Source organism: Xiphophorus hellerii, chromosome 5 (assembly GCF_003331165.1).
Source record: "Xiphophorus hellerii strain 12219 chromosome 5, Xiphophorus_hellerii-4.1, whole genome shotgun sequence".
Taxonomy (NCBI): domain Eukaryota; kingdom Metazoa; phylum Chordata; class Actinopteri; order Cyprinodontiformes; family Poeciliidae; genus Xiphophorus; species Xiphophorus hellerii.
The window spans coordinates 22,769,948-22,788,939 of NC_045676.1; the positions used below are offsets into that span (position 1 = coordinate 22,769,948).

The window sequence follows — 18,992 nt, forward strand, 5'->3', positions numbered from 1 at the left end:
TCGGGCCATGTTAAATTTTTTGAAGGTCCCATTTATAATAGTGAGACGTTTTTGACATTTTTAGTTCTGAAAAAAAAACAACAACAAAGTTTCCCTTTCTGTTTCATTTTTTTTTATCACCTCAAATTGTTTACCAGTTGTGTGTAGTCTGTTTAGGTTTAAAAGTCTTTTTCAATAAATTATTTTTGTTTTGTCTCTTGCTCCTGTTTCTTCTAGTTGAATTTGAAATTCAACTGGCATCCAGCAGATGTTTTGTTGCAGTTTTTTAATGAAGTTATGTTTCCCACCTACTTCTGCCTACTTTCTATCTTGCTCCACCTACACGTCAACACAGTTTGTTTCACATTTATTCATTACCTAGAGACGGATAAATAGGTCGTTCTGGTTGTCGTGCTTCCTCCTTACTACTTTTCAAGACATTCAACAAATCCATCTGTAGGTGAGAAAATCCAAAACATAGAGATTAAGAATGAAATGAACATTAATTGATAGTCTTGTGTTTTGGCTTCTTAATTTAAAAATACCCCTAGTATCTTTCTATCAAGATTTTATTATACATATATATATTCTGATGATATTTTTTTGTCAAATTAAAAGTATCTGAAGATAATCTTTAAGCAAGTATTATACATACTTATCATTGTGTGCAACAGTTTCCCTTGAATTGAGATATGGAAGCAATTTACCTTTTAAATGACATTCAAATTCAAAGAGATGCATCTGTAAATGCAGTTTTGCATGTCATCACTTAACATAAAGCAAAAGCAAGTATATGTTTCTTACAACTATAATGCTTGCATATGTGTCTCAGTCATTTTATGTTTTTTTGAAAGAGCAGTGGCCATGAATTTGCTCTACAAATGAACAAACTCTATGTGGCAAAAAAAAGCTTTTCAGTCTGGAGAAGCATTTGTTGTAGTTTTCAAAAAGATCACAATGTGCAAACAGGAAGTCTTATCTTATAAAAATAGCTTGACAGGTTCAACAAGATCCACAATCTTAGACTGCTTTGGATTTTTTTCTTGTTTGAATTACTTTTTACGATTAGTACCCGTCAACAATCCTTGCATTCACCACATTGTAATGAAACTGACTCACTGCTTTACACGTTGGCAGCAGCTTTGCCTCTTTCACATTAGAGTCAGAGTGTAATTCCAGGATATTTTGGGGAAAACAGATGCTTTCTGCTCGGCCAAAACACCTCGAGAGGCGAGATGCTGAGGTTGTGGACGTGCCGCAGCAAGGTGGGCGTTTCAGCTGGGTAATTCTAACCCCGCATCTTGAACACTGTTCTGCAAAATCAGAACATCTAAACACGGATTTAGTCTGCATGCATCTCTGTTCCAAGGCATTCCTGATCACCACTATTTACACAACAAGCAGCTCTGCGCAGCTGCGAACCCCAGAAGTGCTCCAAGAAGCATACAGGGGAAATGAGAGATCGCACAATAAAGCTAGTAAGATGCATGTGATGTCAAATAAAATATTGTAGTACTCACCTTCAAAAAAAATTGCTCTTTCACTTTCACTTTTCTGCCTTGGTTGAAGATCCTGTGGTGACTTGAGCAAGAGAACTGACCAAACTTTTCTTGTTTTAGGTCAGTTAGAATTACCAAAATTATTTTTGTTTGCTAAATGCCTCTATAATGAGAAAAAATGCGACTGGCTCTCTCCAGTCAATTGTTTTATTTATTTATTTTTTCGAGAAAGCAGCTTGCAAAGTTTCTCCACAAACCTGCTTAGCAACTTGTCAGTTTTGATAAAGAGTATTATTTTTCACTTTGTGTCAACCCCACTCCCTGGCAAAACAGGTAGGCAATGCATGGGAAGGTGTGCAGACTAAAGGTCTTATAAGCTTGCTTTTGTTTGTCTCATCAGGCTGGAATATATGTTTCGTACATATATTTCACCTTTCAGCTGTTGTCCATTTTACCAACAAGGAAATACAAATTCCTCTGCTCTTTGAGTACATATGAATGACACCACCTTTTCAGTTTCAGTTTTTCCCATATATTTTACCCCATTACATTACTTGTAGAACCAGAATCAATTAGCATTTTCAGCTCAACTTATTAGCGCCACAGAAAATGTTAGCTCATCAGGTACATCATTGTCTTTCACAATGAATACATACTCATCTTGTTCAAGCACATTCACATTTGGTCCTTATATCCCTTTTGTACGACACATTTTAGAAAAATGGTCACCATTGTCATCTATCTACTGTATGTGGTCAGTAAATCTACACCTGTAAAACTATCTGCCCTTTTTATTCTCCTCTTTCATTTTTCTTGCAAAGAAAGAAATTTTTCTTTCTTTGCAAGAAAAATTTTTCTTTCGATTTCAAATGCTTTCCTTTCTTTGTCGTCAAAATCAGGTTGGCCTCTTTTCTTCTCCCCGTGACGCTCATTGCTGCAAGTTCTCAATTCATTCACGTTGTGAATCCACTGCTAATGTGCCAGAAAATGTTAAACATGTTTAGATATCTGTAGACCTCATCTCATCAGGGATTTTTTTGTTTTGTTTTTATAGCTCCACAAGTTTAAGAACAGCACAACTAAAGCGTGAAAACAATAAAATAGTAGTGTCAAATAAACATTATCATCAACAATAACAATATATACTAATAGGAATAATAACGGTTTTTCACCTTCCCTCATGTGTTTAAATAGACGTGCTTAGGCCTCATACAAATGCCTCATGAGGCTTTTGTGAGTCAGAGTGAAAGATAAGCCCTAACATCACTTCCTTTCCAGAATTTGTACTCACAAGCAAAACAATACTACTTTTGTTTAGTCTCTTCCTTGTTGTTGAATCAACACTGACCCTCCTACTGTTTCATGCTTTCTTGAGGACAAAATCTTGTTTCAGTGAAATCTTCCACCCTGTACCCAATACTTTGACAGCTTACCCACCATTACTACATCTACTCTGAGTCTTTTGTTTGCTTGCCTTCAGCATGCTTCAAATGCTGTATCTGGTTTGCCTTAATATCAGCCTTCTGCCTGCTCTTTGTCTTTTTAAACCCTGCCATATCAGTCAGTTTGATTTCAGAAGAGGCTGACGACATTTTTATTATAGCAACATTAAGTTTCCTCTTTCCATGTTTAAAATGAATAGAAGAAGTCTCACGGTGTGAACTGAGGGCAGCCAGCAGTGAACCATTCAGGATTGCCAGATATACAATGACACCTAGGTAGAAATTATTTTTGGAACTTCTTGAACCGGGACGAAAAATAACAGAAAAATAAAAAGTCTGAATATGTAAAATTTTAAAATTTGATTAAATACATAGTACATTTGTCTGCCATTTGATTCTCCCTTTGTGCTTAGATGAAGGAATTTGGTAAACAGGCTTGTCAGGTTCCATGTTGACGTAAATTTCCTTCATCGCTTGATGCTCAACACTGACTTTTAACAAGGACTATAAATCCTCTGCAGTAGTTGAACTGTGAAAACTGTGGGAAAGAGGTGAGTGATTTGATGTTAAAAATATGAAGAAACATATTTTAGAGATAACAGCAAGATAAAGAAACTCACAAGTGTTTCAGTGTTATTTTCTGAAATATCTTACACAACATAAGATTCCTGAAGGTTTCAATAGCTTCATAAGTTTCGTTTTGCTGATTCGGTTCTGTATTCGTTCTTTCTTTTCCTTCTGCTTGGTTTATCCTGCTCACAACTTTGTGGTTTATTACATTATACCCTAATAAAAACAATTCTAAGTTTATATTGTAGCTTTAAATAAATTTATGGACATGGAAAATTTGAAAACAATTTCAAGGGGAACATTACTTTTACAACACTATGCAGGGAACAACGTGTTTTATTTGTCTTGGTGGATAGTGGTGGCAAATGCAGAAGTATGAAGGTGTGCAGTAGATAATGAAAAAGATTTAATGAAAAAAAAATGATGAAGTCTAAAACTACAAAGTCACAGGTGTCCAGGGCAGCAACATAAATCAAAACTCCAAGGAAGAAACCGGCAAGGAGACATGAGGAGAGTACGGAGAAACCAGGGGAGTAATGGAAGGAACCAGCAAGGAGTGACTGAAAGAGAGGAGCTTAGGTACTGGAAGGTTGATTGCTGACACAAAGAACCGGGCTGATTGGCAAACTGATCTCACATGTGAGAGGAGAGAGACAGACTGGGGAGAGGGAAAGAGAGGCACAGGGGGCGAGGGTCCATCGCCAGTCCATCGCAGGGCAACACAGGGTCAGACAGAACAAACAACCATGCAAGCACACACTCACACCTAAGGAAGATTTATAGAGACAGATCAACCTAACAGTAATGTTATTGGACTGTGGGAGGAAGCCAGAGTACCTGGAGAGAACCCACGCATGCACAGAACCCACGCATGCACAGAACCCACGCATTCAAACTCCATGCATAAAGAATAGTGGCTGGGAATTGAACCTAGAACCTTCCTTTCTTACCATCTGTGCCACTATACAGGCCCAAAACAAGACTAATCTAATCAAAATAAGAAATAACACAGAATAGTGATGAAACTAAAATAACTAATAAAGGACTGAACCAAGGTCAAACAAAATAGCTGATCTATATAATAATAGAGGACTTACAGAACACAGAAACAAACAAAACCCAACTAAACAACCCGAAAGTCAAAAGAGTAAAATGACTGCACATGTTTTTTATGAATGTATTTTTATATTTTTAAAAAATCCTGTTTAAGCCTTGCCACAAAGGAGATTTCTGGATATTGTGTCCGGCTTTTTAGACATCTGGTTGCAGGATACCTGATGTTACCCCTCCCTGATGGGGTGTAAATAAAAGGTGTTTATTTCCTTTTTCATTCCTTTTAAATGTTTTAATCTGACAGAAAACTTTTTGTGCAGTCTTTTCTTCCGTCTTCTTTTCTTAGGCACTTTACAAGCTTGGTGTCACATTTTGGCTCCTCACTGAAAGTCATCAGAGTAACGAATGGAGACATATGATATTTTACAGCTTTGATGTCATGTTATTTTATTTTATTTTACTTTTTTTTACCTTTTTGACAGGTAAAATGGAAATAGGTGAAGGACCTCCTCCAGACATTGCAGATATTCCATATATTCCAGACATCCCATATATTCCAGACATCCCATATATTCCAGATATCCCAGATATTACAAATATTCCAGACATTGCAGATATCCCAGCGCCGCCATATCCTGGTCCGCCATTGGACTCAAGTGTGGTCATCAATCAACCTACCCCTGTTGATCAGCCAGTGACCCAGCCTCATCCTCAGCAGTATCAGCAACCTGTCGACCAGAAATATCCCCAGCCTGTTGCTCAGCAGTATCAGCAACCTGTTGACCAGAAATATCCCCAGCCTGTTGCTCAGCAGTATCAGCAACCTGTTGACCAGAAATATCCCCAGCCTGTTGCTCAGCAGTATCAGCAATCTGTCGACCAGCAATATCCCCAGCCTGTTGCTCAGCAGTATCAGCAATCTGTCGACCAGCAATATCCCCAGCCTGTTGCTCAGCAGTATCAGCAATCTGTTGACCAGCAATATCCCCAGCCTGTTGCTCAGCAGTATCAGCAACCTGTTGACCAGCAATATCCCCAGCCTGTTGCTCAGCAGTATCAGCAACCTGTTGATCAGCAATATCCCCAGTCCGGTGTCCAGCAGTATCAGCAACCTGTTGACCAGCAATATCCCCAGCCTGTTGCTCAGCAGTATCAGCAACCTGTTGATCAGCAATATCCCCAGCCTGTTGCTCAGCAGTATCAGCAATATCCCCAGCCTGTTGGTCAACAGTATCAACAACCGGTTAACCAGCTTGGTAAGAGATCAGAGGTCATCTTATTTATTCTGCATTTCAACATAATTTCACCCCTTTTCCTCCAATCATTGTCTCTTTTCCTATATGTGCTGAAATCTTGTCCAGTTTATGCTTCATTCAGTTAACTCCAAGTTCAATGTTTTTATACGTCTAGCTCAACAACAAGCTGTACAGCAAAATCAGACTATTCAACCTGGTGAGTTACTTTCTCAGTTAGTGTCTTTTTATTGAAGATGAGTCTAAAGTTTAAGAATGTATAGAGTTGGTGGTGAGTTTTTAACAAAGTGTTACTGACAGCAACCCCTGTGGTGGTGGTGCAAGCGAGACCAACTGAGGCTCCTGGAAGCATGTTGTGTCCACACTGTAAGACCACCGTTGTGAGCACAACCGAATACAAATTGGGCATGCTCACCTGGATCATTGTTGGAACACTGTTTTTTATTGGGTGAGTAAAAAGTTGAAGTATTGAAGTATTCTTTTCTAACCAACCGGTTTAGCAGTGCTGCCGCCTTTGCAGCCACAGGAGGACAGTGATATCTCAAACGGGGTCAGTTTGACAGCTTTCATACGGCAGGGAGAAAATTGAGAGCAACGCACCCGCCACTGTGGCAGGTTTACAATTTGGACAGAAAAAAGAAGAAGCTGCATTCAGGTTGAACGTCTGTCCAGGGGAGGACTGACCGTCTGAAGTACAGACTGCTGCACATACTGTCCATATCTGGCGGCCCTATACTGTCATAATTTAACAAACCGCCACAGCCCATTGGTTGATTTTATTGACGGACACTGGGTTTATCCAATGAAATCCCTTGGTTGTCCTTGGCCCGCCCCTCCCCAAACCAAGGTCAAACAAAACATAGCTGATCTATTTAATAATAGAGGAATTACAGAACACAGAAACAAACAAAACCCAACTAAACTACCCGGAAGTCGAAAGAGTAAAATGACTGCACATGTACGTATTTTATGAGTGTATTTTTATATTTTAAAAACATCTTGTTTAAGCCTTGCTACAAAGGAGATTTCTGGATATTGTGTCCAGCTTTTTAAACACCTGGTTACAGGATACCAGATGTTACCCCTCCCTGATAACATAGAACAGTTAGAAAACAGCTATTGGTACCATTTAACAATGTTTAAAAAATCACTAGACAGATCTTAGCTAAATACTATCTGGGGGAGTTGTAGCCAAAATGTGGAAATGTTCGACATCGGAAATGATTGCAAGAATGTTAGGGTTGTGTAGTTAAAGTTTGCTGTTAGTAATTACTTCAAGTGAACTTATTGCACTACACCTTTGTTAAGGTATCCATGCTTTATGTTAAATTAATTTATATATGTACATATGTATGGTAAACCTATTGTCAGTAAATCAGATTTTATAGAGTTAAGAATAAATCATATATTTTATATAATTTGCTTGTACTGGTGGGGTTAGTGACCGAAGGAAGAAAAAAACAAACAGTGGCTGGTGAAATGTCTGAGTGGCTGGTAAAAAATGTTCTCTACCAGCTACTGGCTGGTGGAGAAAATGTTTAATTTCCACCCCTGGATTCACTCCTTGTTTGTTTAGCACTTTTCTTTACGCCTTCGGTCCATGTACGTTCAGGCAGTTTGCTTTTTTGTTTAAAACAAACAAACCAAAAAATACACTAGCTTTTTTATTTATTTTTTATTTAACCAAAACGAAAGATGGGATAACAGACCATTTTCTGATTTTTGCACTAAATGGAGAATACAGATAAATACTGCACAGTTTCGATTGAGTTAACTTTTTTTGAGTCGAGTGGTCTTACTATTATTGTTTTGTCTTTTTTTATCATATTCCTTGTCCAGGTGTTGGCCTTGCTGTTTGATCCCGTTCTGCGTGGGTGCTTGCAAGGATGTGCAGCATTCCTGCCCGCAGTGCAACAACGTTCTGCACGTCTACCGTCGCATGTGAACCATAGTGATTCACATGCAGTTACTGCAGTTACTGACATTTTTGCTGAAAAAATACATTTATGAGGTTTTCCTGAAACCTTTTAACGAACTATTGATATTTTACTCTTTATGGTGTCTCATTAACGAATAATTTTAAAATTTTTTAACTTAAGATCGGAAGAAAGTTTTTTCCTCATTGTGGCCTAAAGAGAAGCTCTGCTCATCCAAGTTGTTTTTAATGACCTTGACATATACAAATATTTTTGGAAACATTAGTTAATGTTTTAAAGTAATGTAAAAATATTTAAAACACATCTTGATGAAGGTCAACATAATTTTACATTTTAATTAACACTTTAATAATTTAAAGTCTTTCCGTAATCATTCAGCATTAGTGTATATGTTGTTCTGTTACCATTTCCTTAACAATTATTACCCTAATCTAATTATTACTCAGTGATTTACTTGGATACTAGCCGCTGACGTGAGAATGTTGTTCTGGTTGCAAAAGTAGATTTCTCTTACTTTAAATAGTGCAACATTTGATTATTGTTGTAATGAATCATGAATCAGAACATAATATCTACAAAAAATATCCTTCAAAATATCTGAAATGTTTAATTTGTCTGTTGATTGAGGTCTTCTTGCACTGTACAAAGTTATTTAATTGAGAGCTGCACTGTAAAACTACAATTCCCAAAGTCTGCGAGAATTAATGCTGTCATTGAAATAACACTTCTGAACTTCCTAAAAGAATTAGGGAGTGTTTTGATCAGTTCAGTTGGTAGATATATTTATATGTGTTTTTCTTTAAAGGTTATCTCATTTATCATCTTATAAGCAATTGTGTTTCTGTAAGCAGAAGAAGAGACAAAACTGTGACAGCCCAAAATACAGTGTATCTGGAAAGACACGTGTGTGGGCTTGTATTTGGTACATCGTTGGGCCTATTTTTTTTTTTTTTTTTTACAAAAAATGCTACATTCCTTTATACAACTGAATATAATTACATAATAAACATAATAAAACTTAATACATTCCTCAGAGAGCTTTATGCTGAAATGTTCCATAGATTCCTTTGAAAAATGATCAAATACCCAGTCAATTGTTGTGGCATGACTGGGAGACATCAGATCGATTCTGTTATGTGGTAAAAAAAAGAGATTAATATGGAGCCTCATGAAGCACAGGGCTACATTTTGTCACTGGAAAGAGACAGGGTTACTCTGATTAACTGAAGATGTAAAACTGATGCATGTAAGATTGCAGCCAGGTTGAAACAGATGAATAGATTATACTGCCATCAGTGATCAGTATAGAGCTTTTGCTTTAATAGTGACAACCTGTATTTTATTTTATTCAATATTTAGCCTAACACCATGGGAAAAATCATGTCCGCAACATTTTAAAGTAAATGAACAAGTGAAAGTGAATAGTGGGATGTTTTCTGAGACGTCTAAAAGTTTACAATATGGCTGAATGTCACCATCAAGTGGTCAGATGCAGGTATTACACCCGCTCTGTTCTGAACACGTAGGTTCTCTGAAAATATGGAAAATAACACTAAATAAAACAAAGTTTAGTGATCACAAAACATGGGAAGTTTTGGTATAATACCTTTTACTTTAGGTATTATACCTAAAGTAAAAGGGATAGTAAAAGGGATAGCAGTGAGCACACATTAGCTGGCAAAAATAGTAATGTAGTGTAGTTGCAAAAGTTATTGCTATTGTCAAGCCATTAGCTGAGCCAAAACACAAATACACCCTCAGTCTGTTAAGATTTGTCTTCTACATCGAAGCCCGGGACTAAAGCTGTCCACCACTGCATGGCAACAACAGTCATCACAGACGAAAACCTCCTAAAACACCTTCTAGCTTTTCTCCTCCCATGGTCGGGTCACCTCCAACAATCAGCAATCAAAATCTCAGGATCAGGAAAAGAAATTACAGATGCTCACATTTTTACTGGTGGATCATAACTAAGTAGAGCAGTAAAAAAAAAACACTGTGCAGGAAGGCTATGTTTATTTGAAAACTTCCTTACTGAAACTGGCTGTTTATCAGCTAATCAGACATTTACGAAAGTGAACACGAATGTAGCTTTTGTGCCTTTTTCTGTTAGTGGTTCACACTTTCACGACATCAGGATGGTAAAGGAAGAAAGCTGTTCTGTCTTTGAAAGTGGAAGGACCTAGAGTTTAGATTTACAGCTCAAGTCCCATCTGACCTCAACCTGAAATCCAGGAGTTCTTGGGGCGAGATTATTCCCCAAGCCAGGTTTGGGTTCGACTTTGCCTTTAGTGGTGCGGTTTAATAATTCTACATAGAGAACAGAGGAAAACCAAAAAGCACTACATAAAGTTGTGCTAACCTTTCAATTAGAAATAACAAATAGCAGCGTAATAGTTTACCCTGATTATGAAAGAAAGAAAGGTTAGACTGTAAGCGCAGCACACTGTTTCTCTGCTGTGCATGTGTTTCCACCTGCTCGGCTCCTATCAATCACATTGATCAGGACTGACAAAACGGAGTTGGAAGACGTTAAACTTTTTGTTTAATGTCTTCCAACTCCGTCTTCTATATCTATAAAGAATAGATTTCAACTGAGCGACATATTTAGGAAGAAAAAATGAAAATATAAAAAAAAGGTTATATTAAATGATTTAACCGGTTCAGATTTAATCAGGCTGAGTTTCCACAGACTCAGACTTCTGAGTGTTTTGCTAAAGTTTCTGCATGAAGGTTCCTGATTTCCCCATAAATCCTCCCAAAAAAGTTAAACTGATAGTTAGAAGTCTGACTTTGCAATAATATGCAGAGTTTACTTTGGGCTTGGACCATGCTGAATTTTTCTAAACTTTAATGGTGAGAATGTTCTTTACACTTTTAGTTCTGTTTTCTAATTCATTCCCATCCTAATTGCCCTGATCCTTAAATCATCTGTGGGAACCTTGATTAAGTGTAAATGTCTTTAAATAAATGGTCTTTTATTGATTTTTGTCTCTTTGTCTTGTTTTTTTTTTAATTGCATCCAACATGTTGTAACAAGGTTCAAATACGTCTAACTATTTTGCCATTTTTAAAATTTTGATCAACATTGTTTTCCCCCATACAAATTGTCAACAAAAAAAACAAAAGTAAACTAAGAGTCAGTCTACACTTCTTCTTATAAAGCTGCACTTGGCCACAGGATGTTTGCTGAAGTTATTTTTAAAGAAGCTACACCTACTTCTGCATGCCTGTTACGCTGCACCACCTTTTAGCTGGCACACATCAACAGAGTGTGTTTCGCCTTAACCATTGCTCAGTGTCAGATAAATAGGACGCTCTGGTTGTTGTGACTCCTCCTGACCATCTTCCAAGACATTCAGCAAATCCATCCAAAGGTGAGAAAACCTAGAAAATACAGATTAAGAGAAGACATGAACATAAATGCTCTAGTACTAAAAATACACCAGTAGTGCTGTGTATCGATCACTTAATCACAGGTTACAAGTCAAAAATTCTCAGTTGTATCTGGAAAACTTTCTATTAATATTTATTACGACACACAATTTAAAGGTAACTTTTGAAATTAATCTTTAAACATCTAGTGGGCATAAGTTCTCATGTCTGTAAATGTTTTATTTGTTTGATGTTTTATTCTTAGCTTATTATGTTTTCATAAGCTGTAAGCAGAAAAACATCATAATGAACATAAATAAAGCTTTAAAAACATCATTCTATGTGTAACAATGTGAATTGAGGTACTGAGCCAAATTACCATGCATGGCTTAACATGAAGTTAAAGCAGGCGCATATTTCCTACAAGTATAACGCTAGAACACGTGTCATTTATCATTGTGAAAGAGAAATGCCTATGTTGTATATGGAACAAATCCTGAAGGACTAAAACCCTTTCAGTGTGGAGAAGATTCAGTTGTAGTCTGAAAGCAGATCGCAGTGCATAAGCTTTTCATAAAATAGGTGGGGGACAGGTTAAACAAGGTCTGCAAACTCAGGCTGTTAGGGATGTTTTAATTTGCTTTCCTTTTCATTGTGTGTAATCACCTGCGTCCTTTGCATTCACTTCGTAATAAAAATGACGCAATACATCCAAGTTTTGGCAACATCTCCAACCCGTAGGGTGTTGTTTGTAAAGTTACACACTGAAAAAAATAACATCAATATTTTAGGTTATTTAGTCTAATAAAATAAATTGGGCTCCATTTTATCAAAGACATATTTTCACTATGTTATGCATATATTTCCAAATGTCACAGTTCCAACATTTATAAATATTTAGTTCACAAACCAAACATTCAGCTGCAGACTAAATATTTTTGCTCACAGCTAAGTATTCTCTTGTTTTGTTAAGTGGAAGTGGACTGCCAAAATAAAAGCTGGGTCTACCAAGCTTTACGTTGCTTCAGTGCTAATACAGTCACAGCTGCTGTTTATGGTAAATGTTGGCATTGCCATTGAAACGGCTCGTCTGGTGTTTCTAGATATAATCTGGGATAGAGTTTGGAACTGTGACATTTTACAATTTAATAAATAGCATATGATTTTAAAAAACATGAAAAATGAACAAGCTTTACAAGGAAGAATGTTGTAGAATTTCAATGTCCAGAAGTGCAAGCCTGATTAAGACCTATCCGCACAGAGACTCACTTCCCAAGGTGGTAGAAAATACCAGACTTAAGATCAAGAGGGACTTCCAAACAAAAGCTGATAAATTGGTCATGTTAAATGAACTGAACATGGCGATCATTAATTAAAAGCAGAGGACAACCATTGTAATCAATGTCGCTGTTACGCCCAACTCTGGAAACATCAAGAAAAAAGAAAACAAGAGAGTACAGAAATACCAAGTGCATCAGAGTAAAATTAATTCAATATATGCTTATTCGCCAAATACTATTTAAAATTATGCATTTTCCTTCCACCTTAAAATGAAACACTACCCAATATTGATTTAATACAATCTTTAAAGGCAAAACGGTTCAAGCGGTGTGAATAGTTTTGAGAGGTAGTGCCCAACACAACTAAATCAATATTTATTGAAATGTTTGACGGGTTCGGATCCAGCTGAAGGGTGATGGGGATTGACTGGATTCTACTGATTGTGACAAGATTTACGTGTCCAAAACACACTGTTCCCTTTTTGTTGACGTCATCAAAATGGACGGAAATAGCTGTGGTGGCAAAGAACAATGGTTAAAATGACTCAGCTAACAAGCATCCCGCTGGGGCCTACCGATGAGTCAGCATTTCACCTGCTGAACTGGTTAAGCCGAGTGGAAAGCATCTGTTTCATACCCAAAGAATCCAAAAACGACATTCTGGCTCTGTTCACTGTGACAAAGATTGGAAGGGGCGCTGTTTGTCAACAATCAACAGCAAAAGTCCTGCCATAATTTATGTATGGCTTTGACTGGGCCATTTCAGAATGTCTGCCTTGTTGTCTTCAAATCACTTCTGTATAGCTTCAACTGGATGCCTCAGTTTGTAGTCTTGCTTAAAAAAAAATTCTCTGAAGCCATCTTGCCCCAAGATTTCCCTATATTTTGCTGGACTTATTTTTTTTAAATCTTCTACCTCTACAGGTCTTCAAGGTCCTGCTCATTCACTTAATCTTGGAGTCTCCTTGAGTCTTGATGTGAGTTTTCCTCAACAGGGGAATTCTCATTGCCAAACTCCCATAAAGCTTTGACTGGTAAAGAACCAACCCGAGGCAATGTATGCTTAGTCTCTTCCATCTTGACTGCTGAAGTTATTAACTTCTTCAGCTTAGTCAAAGGAGTTCTGGTGGCCTCTTTCAGTAGTCTCCTTCTTATAGTGACAGTTTGTAAGGATGGCCTGATCTGAGAACATTTACACATGTACCATATCCCTTCTGTTTCTTGATGAGGAATTTGAAGGGGTATTACATACTTTCTCTATGAGAGACCGAGAGAGGAGCTACACAAGGGCCTTTCACGCTTTTTTATCCTACAAAAAGTTTACAGTCAGGTCTTTTTCCTACTTATTTGTGCTACCTTATGTCACACCTCATTCCTCTACATTTTGTTGTTCTACCACATAAAACCACTACATGATTTACTAAAATTTGTTGTTGCATTGTAGGTGACTCAAAAAACCATTTGTTAAAATACATTAAAATGACACAGCAAATAATTTTACCTGCTCAGTTTAAATATTTGTCTCATGGCCTATTTTTGTCAGATGATACTCTTACAGAGTGAATGTGACCTTATGCCGTGTTACGTACACAATGAGTTTTGTTTTGGAAAGAAGTCAAGCATTACTTTTAAATGCCCCAACCTGATAGACAACTTTTCGTGCATTCCTCCATGCTGCAGTCAAGCCCTCTATTTATCTTTAGCTTTTGACAAGCTTGGTGTCACAGTTTACTTCTGCTTCTTCAATGAAAGGAATCAGAAGAACCGCTGGACATATTTGATATTTTACGCTTTGCAATCATATTTGTTTTACTTTTTTGACAGATAAAATGGAAAAAGGTAACGGACCTCCTCCAGATACTGAAGGTACTTCAGAAATTCCAGATATCCCAGCGCCACCATATCCTGGCCCGCCTTTGGACCCCAGTGTGCTCACCAGTCAGCCTAATCCTGTTGGTCATCCTGCTGCTCAGAATAATGCTCAGTACAACAACCAGCCAGTGTCCAAGTCTGTTCATCAGGAACATTCCCAGGATGTTAATCAGCAGAATCCTCAGCCTGTTGGTCAGCAAAGTGCACAGCCAGTTCCTCAGCAATACCCCCAACCTGGAGCTCAACAATACCCCCAACCTGGAGCTCAGCAATACCCCCAACCTGGAGCTCAGCAATACCCCCAACCTGGAGCTCAACAATACCCCCAACCTGGAGCTCAGCAATACCCCCAACCTGGAGCTCAACAATACCCCCAATCTGGAGTTCAGCAATACCCCCAACCTGGAGCTCAGCAATACCCCCAACCTGGAGCTCAGCAATACCCCCAACCTGGAGTTCAGCAATATCCCCAACCTGGTAAGAGATCAAAGACCATATCAGTGTCATTGAACCTGCATGATCATAAGGGAAAACTAAGTTATTGTGTATCTTCATATATGTTTATGCTGTAATCTTTTGATCAGTTTAAATTTCATTCTGTTCACTCCAAGTTCAATGTTTTTATGTGTCTAGCTCAGCAACCAGTTGTGCAGAATATTGCCACAATACAACAAAATCAGCCTCTTCACTCAGGTAAGTCTATCGTTTGTCAGATTTGTTTCTCATTACTGAAAATTTGATTAAAGTTTAAAATATGTATACTAGTGTTTCAGAGATGGTGATGGGTCTTAACAATATATTACTGGATTGGACAGTGTCTATTGGTTGTGACGTGCGCCCGCAGACTACATTATTTTCACATTACTTTGCATTGCTTCATGTGAACCAAATCATGTTGTTATGATGTGGGATGACCATGAATCTGCCACAAGCTGGAAAATATTGCCCTTATTTTCCATCTGATTTCTATCAAATATGGCTTAAATTAAAGCTGAGAAAATTTCCAATGTTGTGATTTTTAAAAACATGTTTTTGTTTTAATCTGGGGAAGTTTGGTTTGGGATTTTGTCATTTTTTGTGTCCCTTAGTTTTGTCTTTTAGTTATGCCTTGCTTCCATTTCCAGATCAGTTCTTGCTTAGTGATTCTATTTTATGTTTCATTGGTCTAGTCATTCTTTAGTGTTATAGTTATTTCCAAGTCAATGTGTACTCTCCCTTGTCGCCTGTGGCACTTTTTCTCTCCCTCTCCTCAGTCTGCCTCCTCCTCTCTCCCCTCACACCTGCAATCTGTTAGCTTTTCAGCCCAGGTCTTTTGTTCAGCATTCAACCTCCCAAGTATTTAAGCACCTTATTCTCTGTCACTCCTTGCCGGATTCTCCTGTCTTCTCCGGTTATTTTTCCCATCTGTTCCCTGGTGTCGTTTTCCCCCCAGATTTCCATGCTTGTGTTCCTTTTTGCCCTTTTAGATTTTTCTGTAAATTGGTTCATCTTTTCATTAAGATGAACTCAACGTTCCACGCCTGCTGCATTTGGATCCGCTCAACAATATACGCCTTGATAGAATAATCCGGCCACAAGGACCCAGCAGATTTGCTTTTTTTAAAAGAATTTGAAAACTTAAAACTGTGAAGGAATCATTGACACTGTGGCTAAACCCCGCTCTGTCTGTCAATGTTTTCCTGTGGCTACAAACCGCATCTTGTCGTAGTGTTGACAATTAATAGCAAAACACTGCAAACCCGTTTTGAAATATTTTGCGTTATATTGTTTGCAGCGTGTCGTCTCCCCAACCATCAGTGTTCCCGTCTCAATGTATAGCAATGGCGCATGTGGGTCCAATGGTAGTCACAATATGTCCAATCCGTCATATATATATCGACTTTGTGTTTTAACAAAGTGTGCTTGACAGGTAACCAGGTGTTCTTGGTGCAACACTTGCCTACTGATGTTGCTGGAAGTATGCTTTGCCCGCATTGCAAGAACACTGTTGTGACTTCGGTTGAATACAAAGTGGGCATGCTAACATGGATCATTTTTGGAGTGCTGTTTTTGTTTTTGTGAGTATAAACTACCACATAGAAATACACACAATGTCAGGTGGCGGGTTCTTTACAAACTAATGATGGTCCAAGAAAATTAATGATTCTGGGCCTGTTTGAGCTGTCATAAAACATAAAAGTTGTAAAACTTGAAATAAACATGGATACAATGTGGACAATAACAACATTCTAATTAATAAACTTTAAAATATAGAGCATCACCACCTTTAAAAACATTTTTTTTTGCCACAAAGTGAAGTTGCTTCAGTCTAATCTGCTTTAGGTTCCTGCTGGTTGACTGGTTGCACTGCTTCCTCACACAGTTCATGTATTTCATTTTATCATCGATTACCCCCAGATGTAAAGAACTTCCAAGAGCAAACTGAATGGCAGTTTGTAGAAAATATTAAAAATGGAAAGTTTTTCTGAGTAATTCATGCTTGAGTCAAAACTGCTTATTTTTCCATCCATTATCCTACACGCTTAGTCCTATGAGGTCAAGAGGGGTGCTAGTGCCTATCTCTAGCGGCCAACAATGGGCGAGAGGCGGGGTACACTCTGGACAGGTCGCTTATTTTTATATTCCTGTAAATTATGCAGACTACGTTTAAGATTCGTTTGAAGTCTAGTCCTTAGGTTATCAAGATTGCAAGCACAACTGATTGGGTGTGGTTGTTGGTCAGTAAATGCGCTTCCGTTGCCATACTTCCGTACTCAACAAAAAGCTACGGCGTCAAACGACGTCACCAGAGAATTCAGGAGTGACAGATAAAAAAAATAAATCCCCATATGATTCTACTGCCCCCAAGAGGCACTTATATGTCATTACACATAATCACGGATTTGCAGAGAATTATGAACAAATGGAGGCGCTTAAGTATAAAGCCCTGGTACAGCATCAACTCTTAATTTAGAAAATAAAATTAAATAACTCTTCAAGCTCAAGTATGAATTTTACTTTTTTCCCCACAACTCAGCAAACAACTCATGGTGAACCAAATATTTAATGACCAAAATATTATTGTTCTCATGATTCATTATTATTCTTTTTATCCTATGCTTCACATCAGCTGCTGGCCGTGCAGTTTCATTCCCTTCTGCGTGAATTCTTGCAAGGATGTCCAGCATTCCTGCCCACAGTGTAACAACGTCCTGCACCTCTACAAACGGAGGTGAAATCCATCAGTGCCTGACACGCATGCTGGACATCCATTAAGATGGACTGTAAATACATTTATTAAGTTTTCCTGATGTCTTTTATTAAGCTGTTAAAACGTGACATGAACTTGTACTGATTTACTCTGAATTATGTTTCATTGCTAAAGGGTTATTTTTATAACTGGGTATGATCATTTAACTCAAGAGCAGGAGTTAAATGCAGCCTTTATTTTCTCTGACAATAAAGGCTGCAGTAGGAAACTTATCAAAATGTGTTTGACACTTTAAAAACTGTCTCTATTTTGTGACAGTTTAATATACCATGGGGTATTGTTATCTCTAGAAATACGCTAATCAGAGCCAGGAGGAGGGTCGTAGCACTGTCAATCATGCTTGTGTACAAGATGCATGGTGTAAGCCTTGATAACAAGGGAAAAACAGCTTACAGTTACAGGAAAACTAATTATCTGTCATCATCTTTGGCTTTGCTAAATAGCCTGAGCATTTATGGTAGGCTCTGCTGATGGGGAGAAGCTGTAGTGTAGCAAAGAGTAAGAGGGAGGCTGTGAGCAGTGTGAACAGAGGCATGATTGACTGCGCTAACAACCTCCTTCTAGCTCTGATTGGTTGCTTCTGACAGTGTATTTTTGCATGACAGAGGGACCACAGGAAGGAGGATATACTCTACTATCACAACATAGTGACGCTTTTAGCAAATTTGTAAAAAACATATCTTCTTAATGAAAGTTACATTACATACAGCAGACTTAAATGTGAAAGCAAAGCTTTGCTCATCATCATGTTATTGAATGTCTCTTTAATAGACTGCTTTTGTTGAAATATTGATGTTTTATTGAAACACTGAAAGGTTTTTTTTATTTATACAAACAAATAATTTTATAATTTTACAATTGGAGCATTAGTCAATGTGTTAAACATATCAAAATATATTTAAAACCAAATTTCTTGAAAAGATTTGCATGAATGTCTGTTTTTAATAAAAATGTAATATGCTCAAATCTTTTTAAAATTATTCAGTTAGTTTATATCGTATGATTCTGTGAACATTTACTTAGTGATTATTACTCAATTGCCATTGTATTTAAATAGTAAATATCATGATTAAATCAAATTCTAATTTTCAAGATGTAATTTTTAATTTTTAGACCAAATATACTCATTTAAATTTATAATGTGGTATCATGTGTGTTTTATGCTTTGATGTGGGTGAGGATGCGGTTTTGTTTTCGAAAGTAGATTTCTTTGACTGTAAATAGCACATTTCACAGTTGTTCAAAAACTTAAATGAATCTCTTTCCATGTAAAATTAAACAAAATCCTAAAATATTTCAAAAGAAATCTGAAAAATGTTTTTTCTTTTTTTGTGCTTATTCATGAAGGTTTCCTTGCACAGTACAAAGTTTTATTTCACAGGATGGAAAGTTGAATTACAGTTCCCAATCTTTCCACGAGTAAATACTACCCTTCTTCATAGAAAGGCACCCCCTACCCTTTTGACTCATCTCGTTCTTGCG

At 37.5% G+C, this 18,992-nt stretch overlaps 2 protein-coding genes across 5 annotated transcripts; both read left to right on the forward strand.

Moving 5' to 3' along the window:
• The first annotated feature begins 329 nt into the window (after window positions 1–329).
• On the forward strand, window positions 330–9,727 carry LOC116720823 (altered inheritance of mitochondria protein 3-like). Of its 2 annotated transcripts, none has more exons than XM_032564274.1 (5): window positions 330–439; window positions 5,026–5,799; window positions 5,954–5,995; window positions 6,097–6,244; window positions 7,636–9,727. In XM_032564274.1, exons 2-5 carry the CDS (start codon window positions 5,031–5,033, stop codon window positions 7,739–7,741), a joined length of 1,065 nt encoding a protein of 354 aa, XP_032420165.1. In that variant the 5' UTR covers window positions 330–439; window positions 5,026–5,030; the 3' UTR covers window positions 7,742–9,727. The 2 variants fall into 2 exon arrangements, with proteins under 2 accessions (XP_032420165.1, XP_032420166.1); XM_032564275.1 differs by having other exon boundaries at window positions 344–435.
• Window positions 9,728–10,981: 1,254 nt separating this feature from the next.
• Window positions 10,982–18,650, forward strand: LOC116720671 (cell death-inducing p53-target protein 1 homolog). Of its 3 annotated transcripts, none has more exons than XM_032564057.1 (6): window positions 10,987–11,110; window positions 13,313–13,422; window positions 14,213–14,737; window positions 14,894–14,953; window positions 16,170–16,317; window positions 17,370–18,650. In XM_032564057.1, the coding sequence occupies exons 3-6, from the start codon at window positions 14,218–14,220 to the stop codon at window positions 17,473–17,475; spliced, it is 834 nt and encodes a 277-aa protein (XP_032419948.1). In that variant the 5' UTR covers window positions 10,987–11,110; window positions 13,313–13,422; window positions 14,213–14,217; the 3' UTR covers window positions 17,476–18,650. The 3 variants fall into 3 exon arrangements, with proteins under 3 accessions (XP_032419947.1, XP_032419948.1, XP_032419949.1); XM_032564058.1 differs by having other exon boundaries at window positions 13,313–13,365; XM_032564056.1 differs by lacking the exon at window positions 13,313–13,422 and having other exon boundaries at window positions 10,982–11,110.
• Window positions 18,651–18,992: the final 342 nt, after the last annotated feature.

Coding starts and splice junctions, on each gene's coding strand:
- LOC116720823 (XM_032564274.1), top strand. CDS start 5,031: ATGGAAATAGGTGAAGGACCTCCTCCAGACATTGCAGATATTCCATAT. Junction 5,996..6,096: donor AAATCAGACTATTCAACCTG/GTGAGTTACTTT, acceptor TGTTACTGACAG/CAACCCCTGTGGTGGTGGTG. Junction 6,245..7,635: donor GGAACACTGTTTTTTATTGG/GTGAGTAAAAAG, acceptor TTCCTTGTCCAG/GTGTTGGCCTTGCTGTTTGA.
- LOC116720671 (XM_032564056.1), top strand. CDS start 14,218: ATGGAAAAAGGTAACGGACCTCCTCCAGATACTGAAGGTACTTCAGAA. Junction 14,738..14,893: donor TCAGCAATATCCCCAACCTG/GTAAGAGATCAA, acceptor TTATGTGTCTAG/CTCAGCAACCAGTTGTGCAG. Junction 14,954..16,169: donor AAATCAGCCTCTTCACTCAG/GTAAGTCTATCG, acceptor TGTGCTTGACAG/GTAACCAGGTGTTCTTGGTG.